The 23,530-nt window shown below is 45.3% G+C and overlaps 1 protein-coding gene across 1 annotated transcript in view; it reads right to left on the bottom strand.

Annotated features, from left to right (window-relative positions):
• gtf2h2 (general transcription factor IIH, polypeptide 2) overlaps positions 1 to 23,530 on the bottom strand; it is a 76,359-nt gene that overhangs the window by 41,251 nt on the left and 11,578 nt on the right. The window contains exons 4-7 of the mRNA XM_038805411.1: positions 23,462 to 23,498; positions 15,238 to 15,324; positions 12,044 to 12,094; positions 3,717 to 3,771 (exon numbers count right to left, since the gene is read on the bottom strand). Coding sequence (XP_038661339.1) covers positions 3,717 to 3,771; positions 12,044 to 12,094; positions 15,238 to 15,324; positions 23,462 to 23,498 — 230 coding nt within the window. The remainder of the gene's footprint in view (positions 1 to 3,716; positions 3,772 to 12,043; positions 12,095 to 15,237; positions 15,325 to 23,461; positions 23,499 to 23,530) is intronic.

The following is a 23,530-nucleotide window of genomic DNA, read 5'->3' as shown; positions in this document are numbered from 1 at the left end:
TTCTGCTGCAGACCAAGGAGAATGCTGGTGAGGGTTCAGTTTCTGTTCAAACGAACAGGGAAAAGAACAGACAAGTGCTCTTGAAGATTTAAGGAATGGAGAGTCAATGACGTGTGGCTTGCTAGTGGTAATCATACCCAGGGAAACCCGGACTGAGTGAATGATTGTTGAAGGACTGTGAAAGTTTCAACTTGGTGTAGTGGGGAGAAGTGAACCTGACAGAGAGCTGGACTGTTTCTGTAATGCGACAGACATCTGCCAGAAGTGCAGTGCACAGTACAAGTATTTGGAAGACACAATTCAATTGTGCTGGTTTGTTAATGGGAAGGTTACCTCTTTCATGACTTGGATGTAGTGGTTGCCTGTTAATGCTTGATCTATGTTCATTTTTGTTTTTTGTCTGCTCTGGTAAAAGTTTTAAAACTTGAAAAAAAAAGAGCATCCTCCCACAAACCCACCTCTGGTTCCTTACCCAACTCATCCTTCCAGTTACGCTTTACCTACCCTATCTGGGTTCCTTCCCACACCATAAGCTCTTTATAAATTTCCGAGACCTTCCCCTCCCTTCCCCCTGTTTTTGAAACTACCTTATTCTGTATCTCCTGGGGTGGTAGAAGCAGAAAGGTCAAGACCTGTCTTCGCACAAAGTCCCTCACTTGAAGATAACGAAACCCATTTCCTCCTGGCAATTCAAACTCCTCCTCCAAATCCTCCAAACAAGAAAAACTCCCCTGCTCTCTGCCACCTCCAAAACCGCCCATCCAACCTCCCCGGCACAAACCAGTGGTTCCCACAAATTGAAGCCCACACCGCGCTCCCTCCACTTCCATATGCTTCTGCCACTGCCCTAAACTCTCAGAGCTGCCACAACAACCGGGCTTGTGGAGTAACGAGCCGGCGAGAACGGCAGAGTTGTCGTTACCAGTACTCCTAAATTTGTGCCTTTCCATAATGCTGCCTCCACCCGCTCTCAAACCGACCCCTCCCCCACTACCCACTTCCAAAACTCTCGGGAGAACAGACAGCTTTATGGTCTGTACCCTCCCCACCAATGACAACGGGAGCATGTCCCACATCCGAAAGTCCTCCTTCATTTGCTCAACTAACCGGGTCAAATTTAATTTATGCAGCTGCTCCTATCCCCGTGCCACCTGGATTTCCAAGTATCGAAAATTCCCTCCCACCACTTTAAACGGCAACTCCCCCAGTCTCCTCTCCAATCCCCTCGCCTGGATCACAAAGACCTTACTTTTACCCATATTTCTTTTTTTTTTTAATTTTAAAAATAAATTTAGTGAACCCAATTCATTTTTTCTAATTAAGGGGCAATTTAGCGTGTTCAATCCACTGACCTTGCACATCTTTGGGTTGTGGGGGCAAAACCCACGCAAACACGGGGAGAATGCGCAAACTCCACACAGACAGTGACCCAGAGCTGTGATCAAACCTGGGACCTTGGCGCCGTGAGGCAACAAGGCTAACCCACTGCGCCACAGTGATGCCCACTTTTAGCCATATTCAATTTATACCCCGAGAACCGGCCAAATTCCACTAGGATCCACATAATCTCTCCATTCCCCCCCCCCATAACGGCTCAGAAATATACAGGATCAGGTCATCCGCGTATAACAAGACCCTATGCTCCACTACCCCCGGGGACTAACCCCCTTCCAGTTCTTGGACACTCTCGACTCTATAGCCAAGGCAAACAGCAATGGAGAGAGTGGGGTCCCCCCCCCCCCCCTCCCCCCTCCCCAGGTACAGTCTAAAATACTCCAAGCTCACTCGGTTCGTCCGCACACTCGCCATCGATGCCTGGTACAGCAACCGGATCCAGTCTACAAAGCCATGCCCAAATCCAAACCGCCCCAGGACCTCCCACAAATAATTCCACTCCACCCGGTCAAAGACCTTTTCTGCGTCCATAGCGACCACCACTTCCACCTCCCTACCCTCGGAGGGCATCATGATAACATTCAGGAGCCTTCTAACATTGGCCGTTAACTGCCTTCCTTTGACAAATCCCGTTTGGTCCTCCCCATCACCCCAGGGACACAATCCTCTATTCGAGAAGCCACAATCCTGGCCAGTAATTTGGTGTCTGCATTCAGTAGGGAGGTTGGCCTGTATGACCCACATTGTTCTGGGTCCTTCTGCCGCTTCAGAATCAAGGAGATCGAAGCCTGTGACATTGTTGGGGGAAGGACACTTCATTGAATGCCCTCACCAGCAAAGGCCCCCGCACCCCAGAAAACATCTTATAAAATTCCACTGGGTATCTTACCGGACCAAGGGCCTTGCCCGACTGCACGGCCTATAATCCCTCCACTACTTCAACGAGTCCGATTGGGGCTTCCAGACCCTCCACCAACCATTCCTCCACCTTCGGAAACACCAAACCCTCCAAAAATTGCCTCATCCCCTCCACCCCAGCTGGGGACTCCGACTCATACAGCTAAGTATAGAATTCCTTGAACACCCCGTTCACCCCCGCTGGGTCCAAGATTGTGTTCCCTTCTCTATCCTTCAACCTTCCTATCTCCATAGCTGCCTCCTATTTCCTGAGCTGGTGTGCTAACATCCTGCTGGCCTTCTCCCCATACTTATATACTGCCCCTCTTGCCTTCCTCAACTGCCCCGTCGCCTTCCATGTGGATAGCAGACCAAACTCCATCTGTAACCTCTGCCATTCCTTCAACAGCCCCCGCTCCAGAGCCTCCAAGTACCTCCTGTCCACCTGGAGAATCTCCCTAACCAGCCTGTCCATTTCGGAAAATCTAATTTTATAATACGCAGGATTTTCTTGTGGGATTCTGAACCCCAGCATTAAACACAAATCAGAAAATCCTTCTTCAATCTGCCTCAATAGACTTTTGATTAGCGGGCTCAGTTTGAACAGAGATGGCCAGGCCTGTGAGGAACACCTCACAGGTGTGGGCAGCATGGTAGCACAAGTGGAGAACACTGTGGCTTCACAGCGCCAGGGTCCCGGGTTCAATTCCCCGCTGGGTCACTGTCTGTGCGGAGTCTGCATGTTCTCCCTGTGTCTGCGTGGGTTTCCTCCGGGTGCTCCGGTTTCCTCCCACAGTCGAAAGGTGTGCAGGTTAGGTCGATTGGCCATGATAAAATTGCCCTTAGTGGCCAAAAAGGTTAGGAGCGGTTATTGGGTTACGGGAATAGGGTGGAAGTAAGGGCTTAAGTGGGTCGGTGCAGACTCGATGGGCCGAATGGCCTCCTTCTGCACTGTATGTTCTATGTTCTTACTACTGTACCCAATGCTTGGAGACAGGTAGTCTTACTACCCTGGCATCTGGAAAAATGGATCAAGGAACTGGCACACAGTTGCAATGCAAAAATTTTTAAGGTGGGGAAAGATCCTGCAATGCTTTTTAAAAACAATTATTTAAATTCCCCAATTCATTTTTTTTCCAATTAAGGGACAATTTTAGCATGGCCAATCTACCTACATGCACATCTTTGGGTTGTGGGGGTGAAACCCACACAGTTATGGGGAGAATGTGCAAACTCCACACGGACAGTGACCCGGGGCCGGGACCGGGTTCGGACCCGGTCCTCGGCACCGTGAGGCAGCAGTGCTAACCACTGTGCCACCGTGCCGCCCAGATCATGCAATTCTGCACAGTTGATTTTACACTTCGTAAACTTAATTCAATATTACCTTAAAATATGAAACGTCCAGTATAAAACAACATTACCTGCAAGTTCAGTAAGTTTTTCTGCCCTTTTGTTTTTAGTAGTAACAATACCAATCTAAAAAAAAAATCAAAATATTACAATTAACAATTGATGAGGTTTGGCAGCCATAAACAACTGACTGGAACACTTCATTCTCATAAGGTCCTTTATCAAGGTTGGACTGAGCAATGGATATAACAGAAACATCATGACCCTTGTCCAAAGGCTCATAGGGGAATAAACAACTGCTGAACCCAGGAGGTAAGGCAGGAGACAAAACTACTACAATTGATTCCACTGATCAGGTTGATTTAACTTGCTCAGTCTGATTCATGACTTTAGGAAAACAGAATTCCAAATGATACCTATTATTACACAAATCGTGCTCCTCTTGGAATGCACAAGGGAAAATGCACGAAGAGACCAATGTACATTCATTAGAATGGTACCAGGAATAAGACAACACGGTTCTATTGAGAGCCATGAAGAACCTACGACTACATTCACAAAGAGGATTAAGGGGATTAGATGGAAATAAAAACTTGCATTTACATAGTGCCTAGAGCCATGACTTTCTGGCATTCCAAAGCATGATACAGCCAACAAAGTGGTAGAAAGAAGTAATGTAGGGAAATGCAGTAACCAATCTATGTCCACAAGGTTCCACAAAATGATTAAATAATATATTTTATCCATGTGGGTTGATGAATAAGTATTGACCTATATATTAAGAGAGATGCACTGATCCTCTTGGAATAGTACCAAGAGGTATTTAACATACACCTGAGACGCCCTCAGTATTGCACTGGTGTCAGTCTGGATAAGTGGCTAATTCTCATGAATGGGTCCCTCGGTCATTGTCTACATGGTGTTTGCACATTCTCCCCATAACTGCGTTTGTCTCACCCCCACAACCCAAAAAGATATGCAGATTGGCCACGACAAATTGTCCCTTAATTGGAAAAAAATGAAGTGGGTATTTTAAATTATTTTTTAAAAATCTCTCATGGATGGGGCTTGAATACATGACCGACTGATTCAGAGGTGAAAGTGAGCCGAGGCTAAAACTCTAAAAGGATTTGAGTATATTTTGCAAAAAAGGCATCAAATTAAATTAGTACTGTAAGCATAAAGAAAAAATATATTTCCCCTACAGAAAATTTTAAATATGAAATGTATTACAAATGTCAATTGAAACCGAGTAAATTATAAAATTTAAAACAATAAATAAAATTAGCGTACCTAATTATTTTCTTCCAATTAAGGGGCAATTTAGCATTGCCAATTCACATGCCCTGCACATCTTTTTGGGTTGTGCAGGTGAGACCCATGTAGACATGGGGAGAATGTGCAAACTCCACACAAGGGTCACAGTGTCACCCTTGAATTATCAAGTTTAAGATGGAATTAGTAAGGGCGGCATGCGGCGCACTGGGACTGCGGCGCTGAGGAACCGGGTTCGAATCACGGCCCTGGGTCACTGTCCGTGTGGAGTTTGTATATTCTCCCCATGTCTGCGTGTGTTTCACCCCCACAACCCAAAATGTGCAGGTTAGGTGGATTGGCCATGCTAAATTGCCCCTTAATTAGAAAAAAAATAATTGGGTACTCTAAAATTTAAAAAGATGTCGTTAGAAATCTCCTAGAAAAACAAAATAATGAATACAAGGGGTTACAATCAAAGTTGGTGTTACTACTGAATGGGAAGGTCCCAGACCCTGGTTCAACACCGTACTTTTAATTGATTTTGGGGCAGCATGGTGATTCAGTGGTTCGCACTGCTGCATCATGGTGCTGAGGGCATGGGTTCAAACCTGGCCCCGGGTGACTGTTCGTGTGGAGTTGCGCATTCTCCGAGTGTCAGTGTGTGTTTCACCTCCACAACCCAAAGATGTGCAGGGTGGGTGGATTGGCCATGCTAAATTGCCCCTTAATTGGAAAAAATAGAATTGGGTGTTCAAAATTATTATTTTTTAAAAAACCTGTACTTGAGGTTAGACGTGCTGTTGTATAAAGAGTCAACGGTACTGCTCCTCTTCTCAAACACCTTTATTTCACTTCAACAGACTCTGCACAAAACACTGGGCGGGATTCTCCGCCACGCCGCCCCGACAGAGCAGCGAATCGGCACCATTGGTGCGGCATGGTTGGCGCGGCGCCAATCATGGGCAGCTCTATGAGGCCGGCCCACAGATTCTCCGGCCCGCCTGGGCCGAGTGGCCGTAAAAGAGTAGAGTCCCGCCGGCGCCGTTCTAACCTGCTCTGGGACGACGGGACCTTGGTGTGTGGTCGGGTGGCGGCCTTTGGGGGGCGGGGGCCTCCGATGTGGCCTGACCCACGATTGGGGCCCACTGATTGGCGAGCCTCCTTTCCTATGCGCCAACCTGTAGTCCTGCGCCATGTTGCGTCGGGCCAGCGCGTTGAAGGAGGCCACTGCGCATGCGCATGTTGGCGCCGGTGCCACTGCGCATGCGCTGATCCCTTGGTGCACAATTCACACCGGGATCTGAAGCTGGAGCAGCGCAACCCGCTCCAGCGCCGTGTAGGGGCCAGAATTAGTCGTGGGAGCGGCCCGTTCACGCCGTCGTAAAACGCAACGCCGTTTACGATGGCATGGACACTCTGCCGCTGGATGGGAGAATCTCGGCCACTATCTTCACATCACCTGACACAAAGGCCACCTCTTTACACATCAGTGTTAATTATTGGATACTTAACGTAAATGAGACAACTAATTGGAATGTCTCTTAACCCATTACTTAAAAGTCTCCCCTTCCTTGGAAAAAAAATAATAATTTGGTGAAAACAAAATTACAAGAAACTCCAAAACATACACGCAATTTCCCCCTTTCTGTTTTTTCTGGAAGAAAAAGTAACAGTCACAGAAACAGGCGCCCTTCATTAACAAAATCCAAAAGTTTCTGTGAGGTAGCCCCTCATTTTATAAAACAGTCTGACAATCGACAGCTACTGTCGACCCATTTAATTTTTGCTATTTCCCCTCTGTCCAACATCTGCTTCAAACTTGCAATGTCTATCCTTAAATCGTTTTTTCATTGACACCTTTTGTAGAGTGCACATTTTTATTGTCAATGTGACATTCAATAGGTATATTACCCAAATCCCCAATCCCAAAATTTCTGTCAATATCTGAGATATATAAACGGCCATATCCACCGCCTCTATAAGACTTAACGTCTCAGCAGCCAAAGTGCTTTTGACCACTCTCCTTATTTTCTCTGTTTCCCACACAAGAGGGTAACATTTATCATTGTTCCCCAAAAGGAAAATTGTAAAACCTCCTGCGCTTGAAACCCCATCACATAAATTTGCATAGGATGCATCACTATAAACTATGAGTTTCAAGTGCCTAGCGCCACCTAAAACCGGGAACCTCAAAACACACTCCTGCATTTTTAGTTTGACCAACGCTTTATTTGCTCTTATTATTATGTCTTCCACTTTGGGATCATTCATTTTTGTACTCAATTCTAAGACATCAAAACTCACGTCCAGTCTAGTCTGTCTACCTAACCAATTCAGTTGCCCAATTAAGCTTTGCAGTTGCTCTTTTTCCATCTTTGAATCATTGCGTCTTTTTGTGAAACCCGGCCACGACTACTTGCTATTGGGCTGATGCTTTCCAAATAAGATTGCTAACGTAAATTTGCCCCTAACTTAGTCTGTCCGATTTCCAGTCCAATATATTTAAATGCACCGGAAGCCTGACTTTCGGCCCTGAATTCTTTCCTCAAACCAGAGATTACAATAGCTTCGAAATCACTAGTCCCACCCCACAAAAAATCATCGACATGCATCATAAAGATGCCAGAAAGATTTCCTTTATAGTACCAGTAAAACATTGCTGCATCTGCTTTCAACTGGCAACAGCCTAACTTTAACAAAACTGACCTTGCCAAAAAATACCAGAATCTAGACCAGTGTTCTTCAAAGTCGGGGGCGCGACCCGCGGGTGGGCCGTGGGCGAGTGTTGGAAGGGTCGCGGAGCCGTTGTCCGCGGTGCACCCGATCGTGCAAATCCCCGCGCAGCAGCCGGCTATTCATAAAACCGACTGCAAGCGGCCGCGAACATGTTTTTAAAACAAAATTTGGCCGCATTGCGCATACGATGATCGGCGCGCATGCGCATCCATAATCGGGCACGCATGTGCAGTGCGGCCACTATTTTTTTTTAAGAGGTTGCAGCTTTTTGTTTTACAAGTTCTGTAGTGGTTTTTATTCATTTCTTTTATTCATTTAATTTTTTTTTCATTTGTTTTATTCATTTTATTTTTTACTAGTTTGGGGGGGTTTTATTCATTTTAAAAATTCATTTTATATTTTTTACAAATTTGGGGGAGTTTTATTCATTTTTTTCATTTATTTTACTCATTTTCTTTTCACAAGTTCAGGGGGGGTTTTATTTGATAACATTTTTACAGGAAAAAAATTCAAAACTTTGGACAGATGGAGACTCCATACTTTCTGACACCAGAAGGCTTCACCTTCATCCAACAGGTTCCATTGGAGGAGCGTGTACGAGGGCTAAAGGGAGCCAAAACCATTTCCTCCATTTTTGGCAGCAGCAAACAAGGTAAAAGAAAATGGTGGGTCGCGGTCGGCCGGCATGGGTTGCAAAGGTTGGCCGGCATGGGTCGCGAAGGTTGGCCGGTTGGTAAAAATGGGTCCCTGGAAAAAAAGTTTGAAGAACACTGCTCTAGACGCATCATTCAATCCATATACACATTTGTTCAACTTCCAGAGTACCACTTCTTTGTTAGCTGCCTCTTTAAGAGGATGGAGAAAATTGTCTTTCTGGAGCTGATGCCCCTGCAAAAAGGCAGCTTTTATATTTGTAGATTTGCATTTGCATACCTTTGTGGCTAATAGAGCTAAGAAGATCTTCAAAATAACATCTCCAGCCATAGGTGAATCTACACTTATATCCTGATCTTCTAAGTTTTCTTCAAATCCCCTTGCCACAAGTCTGGCCTTTGCCTTACAAGTTCCATCCGGAAGAACCTTTTCCGTGCAAATCCATCTGTGGTACAGAGTTCTTTGTCCCCATCCGGTACTTCCGTCTATACCCCAAATTCACTCCAACTATGCAGTTCTTGCTGTTTGGCATCTTTGATAACTTTTTCCATTTAATTTATTGGAAGCCACCAAAATCTCACGCGCATGTGGGCTTCTACTCCTATTAGTATTAGTAGCCTTACTCATGTTCCGAGATTTTGATAAACTACGTCCCCTCTCCCACCTGGTATCTCGTTCTGTACAGCTACTGCTTGACCTTTCCCTTCTGCTGTGGGATGTCCTTTCAATAGTTCTAGACCTTTTCCTGTGGACCTGTTCACTATCCGATGTGCTACCTGACCTGGCACTGCCTTTCTGTGCCCTCCATTTTTGAACTTTGTGGTCCCAATCTATTGTCTTGACTCCCTCCCCTGAATGCTGTACATTCAACCAATGTTTATACTTTCCAGTGGCCTTCCCTGCTCTACTAATAACAGTTGCATCCTTCCATTGACTGGACCCTTCAGGCAAGTATATCACTTTTGTATCAACTTTTAGCAGTTGTCCTTTCAGGAAAATGGCCTGTTCTAATTCATCAGAAGTGTTGTATTGCTCTACAGAAACTCTGTCTACATCAGTTAACTGGTCCTCATAGTTCTGTAACAGGTGCATACCAGATGACTCTGGTTCCTCGTCATGTCTGTTTGCTCTGTCTAAATTTGAAAATTTGTAATCTGTACCCATTATCCTTGATGAATGTACCCTAACAGTTTGATTGGCATGTTGCAAAATAATTGTTTTGCCATCTATACCTATGATCTTCCCTGGACCTTTCCATTCATTAAAATTGTCTCTCTTATAGTATACTATGTCTCCTTGCTGAAAAACGGTATCTGATGTCGTAGATTATGTCTTGAAGCTCTGCGAATTCTTTCAGAAACTTCTGCTTCCAAAAAAGCTTTTCTACTGCTATGTAATGCATTTAAATGCTCAGCAAAGGCAGAGCTAATTGTAGCCCCTTCCCAAGCTGGAGGCTGGTCATCTCAAATGGACGGAATTTTAGGATTTCTACCAAACACTAATTGATAGGGACTATAGCCCCCAACCATCTGCAATGAATTATTTGCATGTACCGTCCATGCTAAAGCTGAATTTAGCTTGCAGTTTGGTCTATCTGCCAAAATTTTCCGGAGCATGTCATCTATTACCGCATGGTTTCTTTCACACACACCATTACTAAATAGGCTTTCCACAGCTGTATTCATAACTGTGATATTTACGTTTTCACACATATCCCTAAACTCATTAGCAAATTCTCCCCCATTGTCCGTAAGGAATTTTGCCGATGGGCCCATTCCTGTCCCTATCCATTTTTCCATGATTTGATCCAGGATTGCTCTCTTTTCTTTACTTCTTACAATCGTTGATTGACTAAATCTGGTTTCTAAATCTACAAAATGCTAAATAAATATATTATTGGCTTTATCTCAGATCTTAAGGTCCATGGTCATAATGTTGTTAAAATCAGCGGCCGAAGGTAGGGTTACTATCGGTCGTGCTGGCGTCCTTCGTACTTCCTACAAACTTCACAGTGATCACTAACCTGTGCAATCAATTTAGTATAGTCTACATCCTTTAATACATTTTTCAGCCTCCGAGGAGACGGATGTGTAAATTGCCTATGCAGTTTTAATACAAGCTTTTTATCAGCTAAAGTCCCATTTTCAACTGCCATTAGCACATCCTTAACAACTGTACTTGAAATATTATTTGTCAGTAAATTGTTAGTCCACCGTCTTTTCAAAAACTGTTACCATATCCTGTTCCATTTCCAGTTTCATGTGTGCTTTCGTCATCGACGGTCTGCTCAGAAGCAAAGGTATCCACTTGATACATCAGTGCTAATGGAATGAATCACTCCGGCAATTTTGCAAGGGATCACCACTCTTTTCAGCGACTTCAGAGTATTATCATCCCCAAACCTGAAACTTGTGGAACTTTCAAATTCCTTAACCTTGTTATGATTTTCAGCATTCAAGGAGTCCAGGTAACATTTTAACCAGTCAATTCCATACACAGTAGATGTGCAGCCACTGTCCAATACAGCACAACTGAAGGATTCTGCAACCAACACACTCATTACCAGCGTAAAACTGCTTGTTAATAGGACAATGCCTTCTATCTGGTCACTATCTTTTTCCTCTTCTGACTCTTCTGTGTCATGTGTCGCGTCAAACACGCTATTATAACGTGTTGGACAATTGAAAGCATAATGGTATTGAGAGTCACATCAAAAACATCGATTTATTATTCCCCGGGCATTTCTGGGGTTCAGCTTCCTATTGAAGGTTCTAACTGGGTTTCTGTCTTCATAATTTCCAGGTCCCGATCTCCTTCTATAGTCTTGAAACCTGTTTGTAGCCATGTGATTTTGCCATCCTGTTAGTATGACACAGAGAGGATGTTTATCAGAGAGACGAAGACCAGAGTCATAGTCTCAGAATGAATGGTTGCCAATTTAAGACTGAGATGAGGAGGAATTTCTTCTCTCTGAGGGTTGAGTGCCTTTGGAACTCCTTGCCACAGAGCGGTGTGGGGGCAGAGTCCTTGGTATATTTACAGCAGAGACGGATCGATTCTTGATCAATAAGAGAATTAAGGGTTCTGGGGAAAGGGCAGGAACGTGGACACGAGGAATGTCGGATCAGCCATGATCCTATTGAATGGCGAAGCAGGCTCGAGCAGCTGAACATCCTATTCCTGTTCCTATTTCTTATAGTCTTATCTACACAAAGTACGAATGAAGGCAATCTTGAACTTCCTTGCCCAAAAGCCTGTGGTTCTGAGTCAACTGATATTTTCAAAATTGACAGATTTTTGCATTTTGCAGGGGGATTGAGGGATATGAAACAAAGGCAGGAAAATGGAGAGGAAGTAAACAGATGATCAAATAGTATGGGACTCAAAAAGCTGAATGGCCTATTCTTGTTCCTATGTTGCAGGGAAGATGAACACAAATTAGGGAGGCAACAACACATTCAAGGACTTTGGAAAGGTAAGGCACATTGAAGTTGGACAGTAGTCTTCAAGGACAAATTGTGGGCGAATGTGAAGTCAACAATTTTGAAAGTGAGGTGGACTGGCCCCTTGCAATGTAACTAGCATGGGGACCAGAAAAGGAAATTGGTTGGCCAGCATTTTAATGCAAATGGGGCAAGAAAGCAGGTGTTGAGTTCATCTTATTTATGCAACCCAAGAGACAGAATGAGAGATGGGAGAATGGCGCAGGAAAGAGTAACATGTCCTGATCCACAAATGCTTGTGTTCCTACCTGACTAATAGGATTTTGATCAAAATATTCTTCCACAAAGTATTCCAGCAACTGCAAAAGATAAGGAAAAAAATTATTTAGAATTTCAAAATTAAAATACTGCAGATGCCCAAAATCTGAAATAAAAACAGAAAACTCTGCAAGTACTTCAGGCCAAATCTGTGGTTAGAGAAACTAAGTTAACATTTTAGCAGCAGGGTAGCATGGGGCAGCGGGGTAGCAGGGTAGCATGGGGCAGCAGGGTAGCATGGTGGTTAGCATAAATGCTTCACAGCTCCAGGGTCCCAGGTTCGATTCCCGGCTGGGTCACTGTCTGTGTGGAGTCTGCACGTCCTCCCCCTGTGTGCCTTCTTAATCACCTGTAAACCAACTTTTTGCGACTGATGCACTAGGAGAGCTAGGTCCCTCTGCACAGCAGCATGTTTTAATATTTTATCATTTAGATAATAATCCCTTTTGCTGTTATTCATACCAAAATGGATAAACTCACATTTGTCTCACATTCACCCGAGAAAGGAGCAGTGCTCCAAAAGCTAGTGATTCGAAACAAACCTGTTAGAATTTAACCTGGTGTTGTAAGACTTCTTACTGTGCTCACATTTGTCAACATTGTACTCCATCTGCCAGACCCTAGCCCATTCGCTTAAACTATTAAAATCCCTCTGCAGACTTCCACTATCCTCTGCACTTTTTGCTTTACCACTCTCTTAGTGTCATCTGCAAACTTGGATACATTGCACTTGGTCCCCAACTCCAAATCATCTATGTAAATTGTGAACAATTGTTGGCCCAACACTGATTCCTGACGGACACCACTAGCTACTGATTGCCAATCAGAGAAACACACATGAATCCCCACTCTTTGTTTTCTATTAATGGACCAATCCTCTATCCACGCTACTACTTTACCCTTAACACCATGCATCCTTATCTTATGCAGCAATCTTTTGTGTGGCACCTTGTCAAACGCTTTCTGGATATCCAGATATACCACATCCATTGGCTCCCCGTTATCTACCGCACTGGTAATGTCCCCAAAAAATTCCACTAAATTAGTTCGGCACGACCTGCCCTTTACGAACCCATGCTGTGTCTGTCCAATGAGACAATTTCCATCCAGATGCCGTGCTATTTCTTGCTTGATGATAGATTCCAGCATCTTCCCTACTACCGAAGTTAAGCTAACTGGCCTATAATTACCCATTTGCTGCCGACCTCCTTTTTTAAACAGTGGTGTCACGTTTGCTATTTTCCAATCCGCCGGGACCACCGCAGAGTTTAGTGAATTTTGGTAAATTATTAAGAGTGCATTCGCAATTTCCCTAGTCATCTCTTTTAGTACCCTGGGATGCATTCCATCAGGGCCAGGAGACTATGTGCAAACTCCGTACAGGCAATGACCCGGGCCGGGATGAACCCGAATCCTCGTCGCCGTGAGGCAGCAATGCTAACCACTGTGCCATTGTGCTGCCCATCAAGCAGAACATTTTAACTGGACAAAATTCCCCAACAGACCAGAAATCTCTGGTTCTTTCCCTAGCCTGTGCGATCCAGTGCACTTCTGTAGATTGCAGGTTAATCCAGGACCAGGCTCAGCTGCGATGCTCTCTTATTGTGAGACACCCAGAGTTCAGCTCCTCACAATTTTGACCTCTTAACCCTAGAAGGTTGAAAGACCTGTATTCCACTCCCTCTCTTTCACATTCAAGCAAACAATTTCTTGAACAAAAAAAAAACAATGCATCCCTACAAGTCGTAGATGTACTCTGTGATGTGTGTTTTTAACCACACAAAGCAGGCGTTCTCAGGTTTGGACCAATTCTCTGCTGATTTAGTTAATCGAAGGCAAGCCTGTGGGGGAGGTGCCACACTGATCCAGCATAATGAGTTTAGGGGGAGAAAAGGGGAGAGTCAATTATTCAGAGTTTGTGTTCCTCACCAAGTCTGTTGGAAAGTACATGGATTGGATGTCAGCAAAAACAGGATTAATCGACTGCAAGGTCCATCTTAAACCCCAACAATCCTGCTTCTATTATGGTCTGACCTCAAACATCAGTTATCACCAGTCACAGAATTATACCCCAACATGAGTGGGAAAATTATGTTTTGGAAAAGTCAAAGATTGTGATGCTTTTAATTAAAATTCCATTCCTCCTCCAGCCAGAAAAAGACAAACATCATGTTTGCCAAATCTTCAGTTAAGGTCTCAGTAACCCAAATAATTTGTTTCCAACTACTACGCAAATTTTACTTCTGTACCAAGGGCCAGCTGGCAATTTTCCTTATTTAATATTATGAATGGAAATGTATGGAGCAGCAAGAGCAGAATCAGGAAATCCATAGAATCTCTACAGTGGAGGCCATTCAGCCCATCGAGTCTGCACCAACCCTATGAAAGAGCACCATACCTAGGCCCACTCCCCCTCCAAACCCTGTAAGCCACCAAACCTGCACATCCCTGGACTCGAAGGGACAATTTAGCACGGCCAATCCACTTAAACTGCACATTTTTGGATGGTGGGAGGAAACCATAACACCCGGAGGAAACCCACGCAGACACGGGGAGAATGCGCAAACCCCACACAGACAGTGACCCAAGGCTGGAATCAAACCAGGGTGCTGGTGCTGTGATGCAGCAGTGCTAATCACTGTGTCAACATGCCTCTCCATCAAAGCCATTAATGTTATCGCTTCCCAATTTTAGTCGAACTAAACTTTCTCAATTGCGCTGGTATTACACAAATCAATTCATCAGGATACGTGATACAAAAGGAAGTGCAGAGGGAGGTGGTGGTACATGTAGGATGAGTCAGTCAAATAAAAAAGCTCAAAAGTAGTAATTTTCATTACATCCATTTTCAATTACAAATCAGAGAAGATTGGGTGTCACGGTGTCGCAGTGGTTAGCACTGCTGCCTACGGCACTTAGGACCCAGGTTTGATCCCGGTTTGATCCCCCACAACCCAAAGATGTGCAGGTTATGTGGATTGGCGACACTAAATTGCCCCTTAATAATTGGGGGGGAAAAAATACTTGTGTACTCTAAATTTACAAGAAAAAGAAGAAAAAAAATCAGAGAAGATTTCATACTTAAAAGTTATAACGTTGGGGGATCATCAAGTGTTTTATTAAAATGAGAATTGTCTGATCTGATCTAAAAATCAGAAGAACCCAACACAATGCTTTTATTTACCTTTAATGTTGAGGTAAGTCGATTCGGTTTCAAATCCTGATCTTCCATTGATCTTGACATGTCTATTATCACATACAAGTGCCGCATCTATAAAATTCAAAGGTCAACATAAGGGCAACTACCCTGCATCATACAATCATCTTACAATTATAACAAATCACATTTACATAACACCTTTAGTGTATGAAAGGTTCCAAGGTGCTCCACAGGAACATTACGAAACAAAGTTTGACAAGTTACATAAGGAGATATGAGGGAAGGTGACCAAAGGCTCTACCAAAAAGTAGGATTTATGAAGCACGAAGGTGAAGAGAGTAACAGAGAGGATTAGGCCAAATGCTTTACGTAGGGTCTTTACAGATGAAGGCATGGCCAGGCAATGGATGAGTGATTAAAATTAGAGATGGTAAAAAGGCCAGAATTGGAATATCTGAGGGTTACAGAGCTGGATGAGACGACAGAGATAGGGAAGTGGAAGACTATCAAAGAATTTGAAAACATACACCCATAGAAACATTAAAAAAAGAGTAGGCTAGGGCACACGGTGGGGTAGTGGTTAGCACTGCTGCCTCACTATGCTGAGGACCCGGGTTCGATCCCGGCCCTGGATCACTGTCCATGTGGAGTTTGCACATTCTCATGTCTGTGTGGGTTTCACCCCACAACCCAAAGATTTTTAAAATTAAATTTAGAGTACCCAATTTTTGTTTTCCAATTAAGGGGCAATTTAGCATGGCCAATCCACCTAGCCTTTGGGTTGTGGGGGTGAAACCCATGCAGACACGGGGAGAATGTGCAAACTCCACACGGACAGTGATCCAGAGCCGGGATCGAACCTGGGACCTCGGCGCCATGAGGCAACAGGGCTAACCCACTGCGCCACCGTGCTGCCCTTCCACAACCCAAAGATGTGCATGGTAGGTAGATTGGCCTCGCTAAATTGCTCCTTAATTGGGAAGAATAATTGGGTATTCTAAATTTTTAAAAAAGGAAAAAAAACACAGGAGGCCATTCGGCCCTTCAGGCCTGCTCCACCATTCATTATGATCATCTAACTCAGTAATATGTTCCCACTTTCCCCTCATATCCTTCGATCCATTTAGCCCCAAGAGCTATATCTAACCCCTTCTTGAAAACATAAAATGTTCTGTTCTCAACTGCTTTCTGTGGTAGCGAATTCCATTGGCTCACCACTCTCTGGGTGAAGACATTTCTCCACATCTCAGTACTAAATGGTTTACCCTGCATCCTTAGACTGACCCCAGATTCTGGACCATTGGGAACATCCTTCCTGCATCCACCCTGTCTAGTCCTGTTAGAATTTGATAGGTCTCAGGTGGCACAGTGGCGCAGTGGTTAGCACCACTGCCCTGGGTCACTGCCCGTGTGGGGTTTGCACATTTTCCCAGTGTCTGTGTGGGTCTCACCCCCACAACCCAAAAGGTGTGCAAGGTAGGTGGATTGGCCATGCTAAATTATTTTTTTAAACTTTAAAAAAAATAGAATTTTATAGGTCTCTATGAGATCCCCCTTCATTCTTCTAAACTCCAGCGAATATAATCCTGATCTCTCCTCATGCATCAGTCCCACTATTCCAGGAATCGGTCTATTGAACCTTTCCTGCACTCACTCCTTCTATAGCAAGAACATCGGGCGAAATTCTCCGCCCCCCACGACGGGTGGGAGACTAGCGGGAGGGCCTTCCCGACATTTTTGCCGCCCTCCCGCTATTCTCCCCCCCCCCCCCCCCCCGCCGAAGTCCCGACCCGAATCGCTGCCGCCGTTTTTTTACGGCCGGCAGCGATTCTCAGCTGTTAGATGGGCCGAAGTCCCAGCCCTTTCCGCCGTTTTTACGAACGGCAAACACACCTGGTCTTGCCGTTCGTAAAACCGGCGTCACAAACTCGCTATTAATAACCATGGCACCGATTGGCACGGCCGTACCACGGCCGTGCCAAGGTGCCATGGGCCCGCGATCGGTGGGCACCGATCGCGGGCAGCGGGCCCGATGCCCGCGCACTACTTGTCCTTCCGCCGCCCCGCAGTATCCATTCGCGGGGCGGCTGAGGGGCAACCCGGCCCGCGCATGCGCAGGTTTCGCGCAAAACGCGATGACGTCACCCGCGCATGCGCGGGTTGGAGTCTTCCAAACTGCACATGCGCGGCTGACGTCATATGACGCGTCAGCCGGCGCTAACTCCGGCAAGCGGGCTTAACGATTTTCGTTAAGCCCGTCTTGCCGGAGCCTACGGCGTCGGGCTGCTAGCCCCGACCGGGGACCAGAATCGGTCCCCGGTCGGGAAGGGGCGCGCTGCAGTAAAACCCGCCCGGGTTTTACGGCAGCTTTACGATTTCTCCCGTTTTGGGAGAATCTCGCCCATCCTTCCTCAGATAAAGAGACTAAAACTGCACACAATATTCCAGATGTGGTCTCAAAGCCCTGCACAATTGCAGCAAGATATCCTTGCTCCTGTCCGCGAATTCTCTCACTCTCAAAGCCAACATACCATTTGCCTGCTTTACCGTCTGCTCCATCTGCGCCTGTATACAAGGACAGCAAGGTCTCGTTGCACATTCCCCACTCTCAATCTATTTTCTTTTAAATTTATTTTTATAAATTTAGAGTACCCAATTTATATTTTCCAATTAAAGGGCAATTTAGAGTGGCCAATTCACCTACCCCGCACACATCTTTGGTTTGTGGAGGCGAATCCCACACAAACACGGGGAGAATGTGCAAACTCCACACAGACAGACCCAGAGCTGGGATCGAACCTGGGACCTCGGTGCCGTGAGGCAACAGGGCTAACCCACTGAGCCACCGTGCTGCCATCCTCTCTCAATCTATACCCATTCAGATAATAATCTGCCTTTGCTACCATGGTGGATAATCTCACATTTATCCACATTATACTGCATTTGTCATGCTTTTGCCCACTCACTCAACGTGTCCAGATCCTACTGAAGCATCTCTGCATCCTTCTCACAGCTCATCCTCCCACTCAGCTTTGTGTCATCGGCAAATTTGTAGATATTACATTTAGTTCCCTCATCCAAATCATTTATATATTATATATATATATATAATATTGGGGCCCTAGCACTGATCCTTGCAATACCCCACTAATCACTTCCGGACATTTGGAATTAGACCAGTTTATTCCTACTCTTTGATTCCTGCCTGCCAACTAGTTTTCTATCCATCTCAATATACTACCCCCAATCCCATGCACTTCAATTTTACATGCTACTCTCTTATGTGGGATTTGGTCGAAAGCCTTCTCAAAGTCTAAATATACCACATCCACTGGTTCCCCCTCGTCAACTCTACTAGTTACATCCTTGAAGAATTCCACTAGATTTGTCAAGCAGGATTTCCTTTCCGTAAATCTATGCTGATTCTGTCCGATCCTGTCACTGTTTTCCCAAGTGCAGTACCATTACATCTTTCAAAATGGACCTGAGCATTTTCTCCACTACCAACATCAGGCTTACTGGTTTATATTTCCTGTTTTCTCTCCCCCTCCCTTTTTAAATAATGGGGTTACACTAACTACCCTCCAATCCGTAGAAAATGTTCCAAAGTCTATAGAATCTTGGAAGATGACCACCATGCATCCAGTGTTTCTAGGGTCACTCGGGGGAATGTAGATTATCAGGCCCTTGAGAATTATCGGACTTTAATCCCATAAATTTCCCAAATCCACTTCCCTACGAATACTGATGTACTTCAGTTCCTCCCTCTCACTAAACCCTGGTGACCCCCAACATTTATGGTACATTATTTGTGTCCTGCTTTGTGAAGACAGGACACAAGTATTTAATTGGTCAGCCATTTCTTTGTTCCCTATTATAAAAACCCGTTTCTGACTTCACCAATCTTTTTCTTCTCACATACCTATAGATGTTTTTACAGTTTTTATGTTCCCTGCAAGCTTATTCAGGTATTCTATCCCCCCCCCCCCCCCCCCCCCCCCCCCCACTTAATCAGTCGCTTTGTACTCTGCCAAATTCTAAACTGTTCCCAACCCTCCACTCTGCTGTTTTTTCTGGCCAATTTGTATGCTTCTTCCTTCGATCTAATGCTATCTTGAATTTCCCTTGTAAGCCATGATTTGGCCACCTTTCCCATTTTATTTTTGCTCCAGACAGGAATGAACAAATATGACAATTCACCCATGTGCTCTTTGAATGTTTGCTATTATCTATCTACCGTCATCTCTTTAAGAAACATTCTCCAATCCATTACCGCCAACTAGCGCCTCATACCATCAAAGTTTTCTTTATTTAGATTCAGGACCCTCGTCTCCGAATTAGCTACATCACCCTCCATCATGATGAAGAATTATGTCATAGTATGGTCACTCATCCCCAAGGGGCCTCGCACAATTGTCAATGATTTATTTCTCATTACACAATATTCAGCCTAGGATGGCCTATTCTCTAGTTGATTCCTCAACGTATTGGTCCAGAAAACCATCCCATACACACTCCAGGATTTCTTCCTCTACGGTATTGTTACTAATTTGATTTGCCCAATCTATATGCAGATTAAAGTCACCCATAATTAGATGTTCCTTTATTGCATGTGTCTCTAATTTCCTGTTTAATACCATTCCTAATAGCACCACTACAGTCTGGGGTCTATATACAATCCCCACACATATTTTTGCTCCTTGATGTTTCTCAGCTCTATCCATATAGATTCCACATCATTGGAGCTAATATCCGACCTCACTGTTGCACTAATTTCCTCTTTAAAAAGCAATGCAACCCCACTGCCTTTTCCTTTTTGCCTGCCCTTCCTAAATATTGAATACCCCTGAAGGATGTTAAGTTCCCATCCCTGGTCACCCTACAGCCATGTCTCAGTAATCCCAACTACATCATACCCATTTACATATATTTGCATGGTTAATTCATCCACTTTATTGTGAATGCTCCACATATTAAGATACAAAGCCTGTTGCCATTAATTTTCATTGTGACTCTGTTCGATTCTGGCCCTTGATTTCTCTGCCTAGCACATTTCTTATTCCTCTTCCTGTCTTTTGTTCTTGACCATGTTTCCCCCTCCTCTGGTTCCTTGCATAGGTTCCCATTCCTCTTCCATTTTAGTTTAAACCTTCTCCAACCACTCTAGCAAATATTCCCTTTAGGACATCAATCCTGGTCCTGTCCAGGTGTAACTTGTCCAGATTACACAGGTGGCACCTACTCCAAAACTGGTCCCAATGCCCCAGGAATCTGAAGCCCTCCCCCTCGCACCATCTCTTCAGCCATGTATTCATCCAGTACATCCTTCTATTTCTGTTCTGGCAAGTACACGGCACTGGTAGCAATCCTGAGATCACTAACTTTGAGGCCCTACTTTCACCTTACTTCCTAAATTATGCTTTGAGGATCCCCCCCCCCCTTTCCCCTTATGCTGTTTGTACCAATTGTACTACACCCACTGGCTGTTTCTGCCCCCCCCCCCCCCCCCCCACCCCCAGAATGCCCCACAGCTGCTTTGAGACATCCTTCACCCTAGCACCAGGGAGGCAACATACCATCCTGAAGTCTCACTTGCAGCCACAGAAGCATCTATTAATTCCTCTTACAATTGAATCCCCTATAACTATTGCATTCCTGCACTTTTTACTCCTCCTGTGCAGCACAGCTAACCATGGTGCAACAAATTTGGCGACTGCTGCTTTCCCCGAGAGGCTATTGTCCCCAACAGTATCCAAAGTGGTACAGCTGTTTTACAGAGGAATGGCCACAGGAAATTCCTGCACTGCCTGCCCAGTCCTCTTGCTCTGCCTGATGGGCAACCATTCCCTTCCTGCCTGTGGGATGTTAGCCTGCAGTGCGACCACCTCTCTATATGTACTATCCACGATGGATGCCTGGGACCAGCATGCTTACAGAAAATGTCCCCAGTTGCTGCTCCAGCTCTGAAACCCGCGCTTCCAGAAGCTACAGCTGAAGGCACTTCCTGTACACATGCTGGTCCCGGGCAGGGGAGGAGCACACCATGGCTTTGAGCTCTCCTGTCATGGCTTGCCCCTTTAGTTATTTTTTTTAAAATAATTTTTATTAAGATTTTCACAAAATATAAACAACAAAACAATATTAACAAAACCATGGTTAAAAACTGCTGCCGGCCTATTTCCCTACCGTTCCGTCAGGAAGTCCAGGAAAGGCTGCCACCGCCTAAAGAACCCCTGTACTGATCCCCTCAGGGCAAATTTCACCTTCTCCAATTTGATGAACCCTGCCATATCATTGATCCAGGCCTCCACGCTTGGGGGCCTCGCATCGTTCCATTGAAGCACGATCCTCTGCCGGGCTATTAGGGTCGCAAAGGCCAGAACACCGGCCTCTTTCGCCTCCTGCACTCCCGGCTCCACTGCAACCCCAAAAATTGCGAGTCCCCAGCCTGGCTTGACCCTGAATCCTACCACCCTCGACACCGTCCTTGCTACCCCCTTCCAAAACTCCCCCAGCGCTGGGCATGCCCAAAACATATGGGTGTGGTTCGCTGGGCTCCCCGAGCACCTAGCACACCTGTCTTCACCCCCGAAAAACCTACTCATCCTCGCCCCAGTCATGTGGGCCCTGTGCAGCACCTTGAACTGTATGAGGCTAAGCCTCGCACAGGAAGAGGAGGAATTCACCCTTTCCAGGGCATCCGCCCACGTCCCCTCCTCAATCTCCTCACCCAGCTCCTCTTCCCATTTACCCTTCAGCTCCTCTACCGAGGCCTCGTCTACCTCCTGCATTACGCGGTATACGTCCGAAATCCTCCCGACTTGCCCCTTTAAATAAACCTATGGGAGATACTTAAAATCAGATAATATCAATTATTCTAAGGCCCTTCCATGGTGCTTGTTACTACAAAATATAGGCCTCACAAAATATAGACCTCACAAACTACAAGCGACAAAAGTAGTAAATGCTTACCCGATCATACTCACCCAACAAGCTGCTTCCATTTGCCCAGTGTCATTTTTGAATCCTGATGGAGCTCCAAACGCCAAGCCACACTCCGCTCGCAGGCTCACTTTTTCCTGCACTCTTTTTATCCTCCTGACTCCGATCTCAGTCTTGCTCTTTCTCGCGCTCTTTTTCCTCCCCAGCGCTGCCCTCGAACTTCATCTTACTTTGTTTACCAAATTACCTTATTTCATTTTGACTTGATTTCACTTTGTTTCCTTACTGCTAATGTTCCTTACTGAAACTCAGGAGTTACTTCTTTATAAATGATCCGTTTCTCTAGCTATTGCAATTTAAAGCGCAGTCCCTAATAGCAGCTTCGCACCAACCAACTAACAGTTTTCCGTGACGTCACTCCTGGATGTTTTTTCAAACTGAGCCCGCTGCCCCTGTTGAGGTGTTCCTCACAGGCCTGGCCATCTCTGTTCAAACTGAGCCCGCTGCCCCTGTTGAGGTGTTCCTCACAGGCCTCGCCGTCTCTGTTCAAACTGAGCCCGCTGCTCCAGTTGAGGTGTTCCTCACAGCCCTGGCCGTCTCTGTTCAAACTGAGCCCGCTGCCCCAGTTGAGATGTTCCTCACAGGCCTGGCCATCTCTGTTCAAACTGAGCCTGCTGCCCCAGTTGAGGTGTTCCTCACAGGCCTGGCTGTCTCTGTTCAAACTGAGCCCACTCCCCCTCCTGATCACCATATCACCATTACCCTGTAACCCAGGTGGTCCCGGATCACTGTCTGTGTAGAGTTTGCACATTCTCCCCGTGCCTGCCTAGGTATCAACCCCACAACGCAAAAAGATGTGCAGGGTAGATGGATTGGCCATGCTAAATTACCCCTTAATTGGAAAAAATAATTGGGTACTTTAAATTTATATTTTTATAAAACCCTGTAACCCCACCGAACCTCGCCCATCTTTGGACACAATGGGGTAATTTAGCATGGCCAACCCACCTAACTTGCACATCTTTGGACTGAGGGAGGAAACCCACGCAGGCACAAGCAGAACGTGAAAACTCCATACAGGCAGTCACCCAAGGCTGGAATTGAACCCAGATCCCTGGCACTGTGAGGCAGCAGTGCAACCCACTGTGCCACCCAGGGTGTTGAGGCAGGATTTCAACAATTTTGCATTTCTACAATATGTAAACTGCAGTTTGATAGAATTCTTGTTTTTCAGGTAAAAATGACAATTCACTAATCGATTTTGGTGGCTGCAACAAATTAAGAGATTAAAATGTAAATGACTTACCATTCCAAGTCGAACTTGTCCATGCTGCTCAAGTACTCTACAAGGAAGGAAGGAGAGGCAAGATGACTT

This window comes from Scyliorhinus canicula, chromosome 8 (assembly GCF_902713615.1).
Source record: "Scyliorhinus canicula chromosome 8, sScyCan1.1, whole genome shotgun sequence".
Taxonomy (NCBI): Eukaryota; Metazoa; Chordata; class Chondrichthyes; order Carcharhiniformes; family Scyliorhinidae; genus Scyliorhinus; species Scyliorhinus canicula.
Note: the sequence above shows the minus strand (reverse complement) of the source record. Positions and strands in the feature narration are given on the sequence as shown.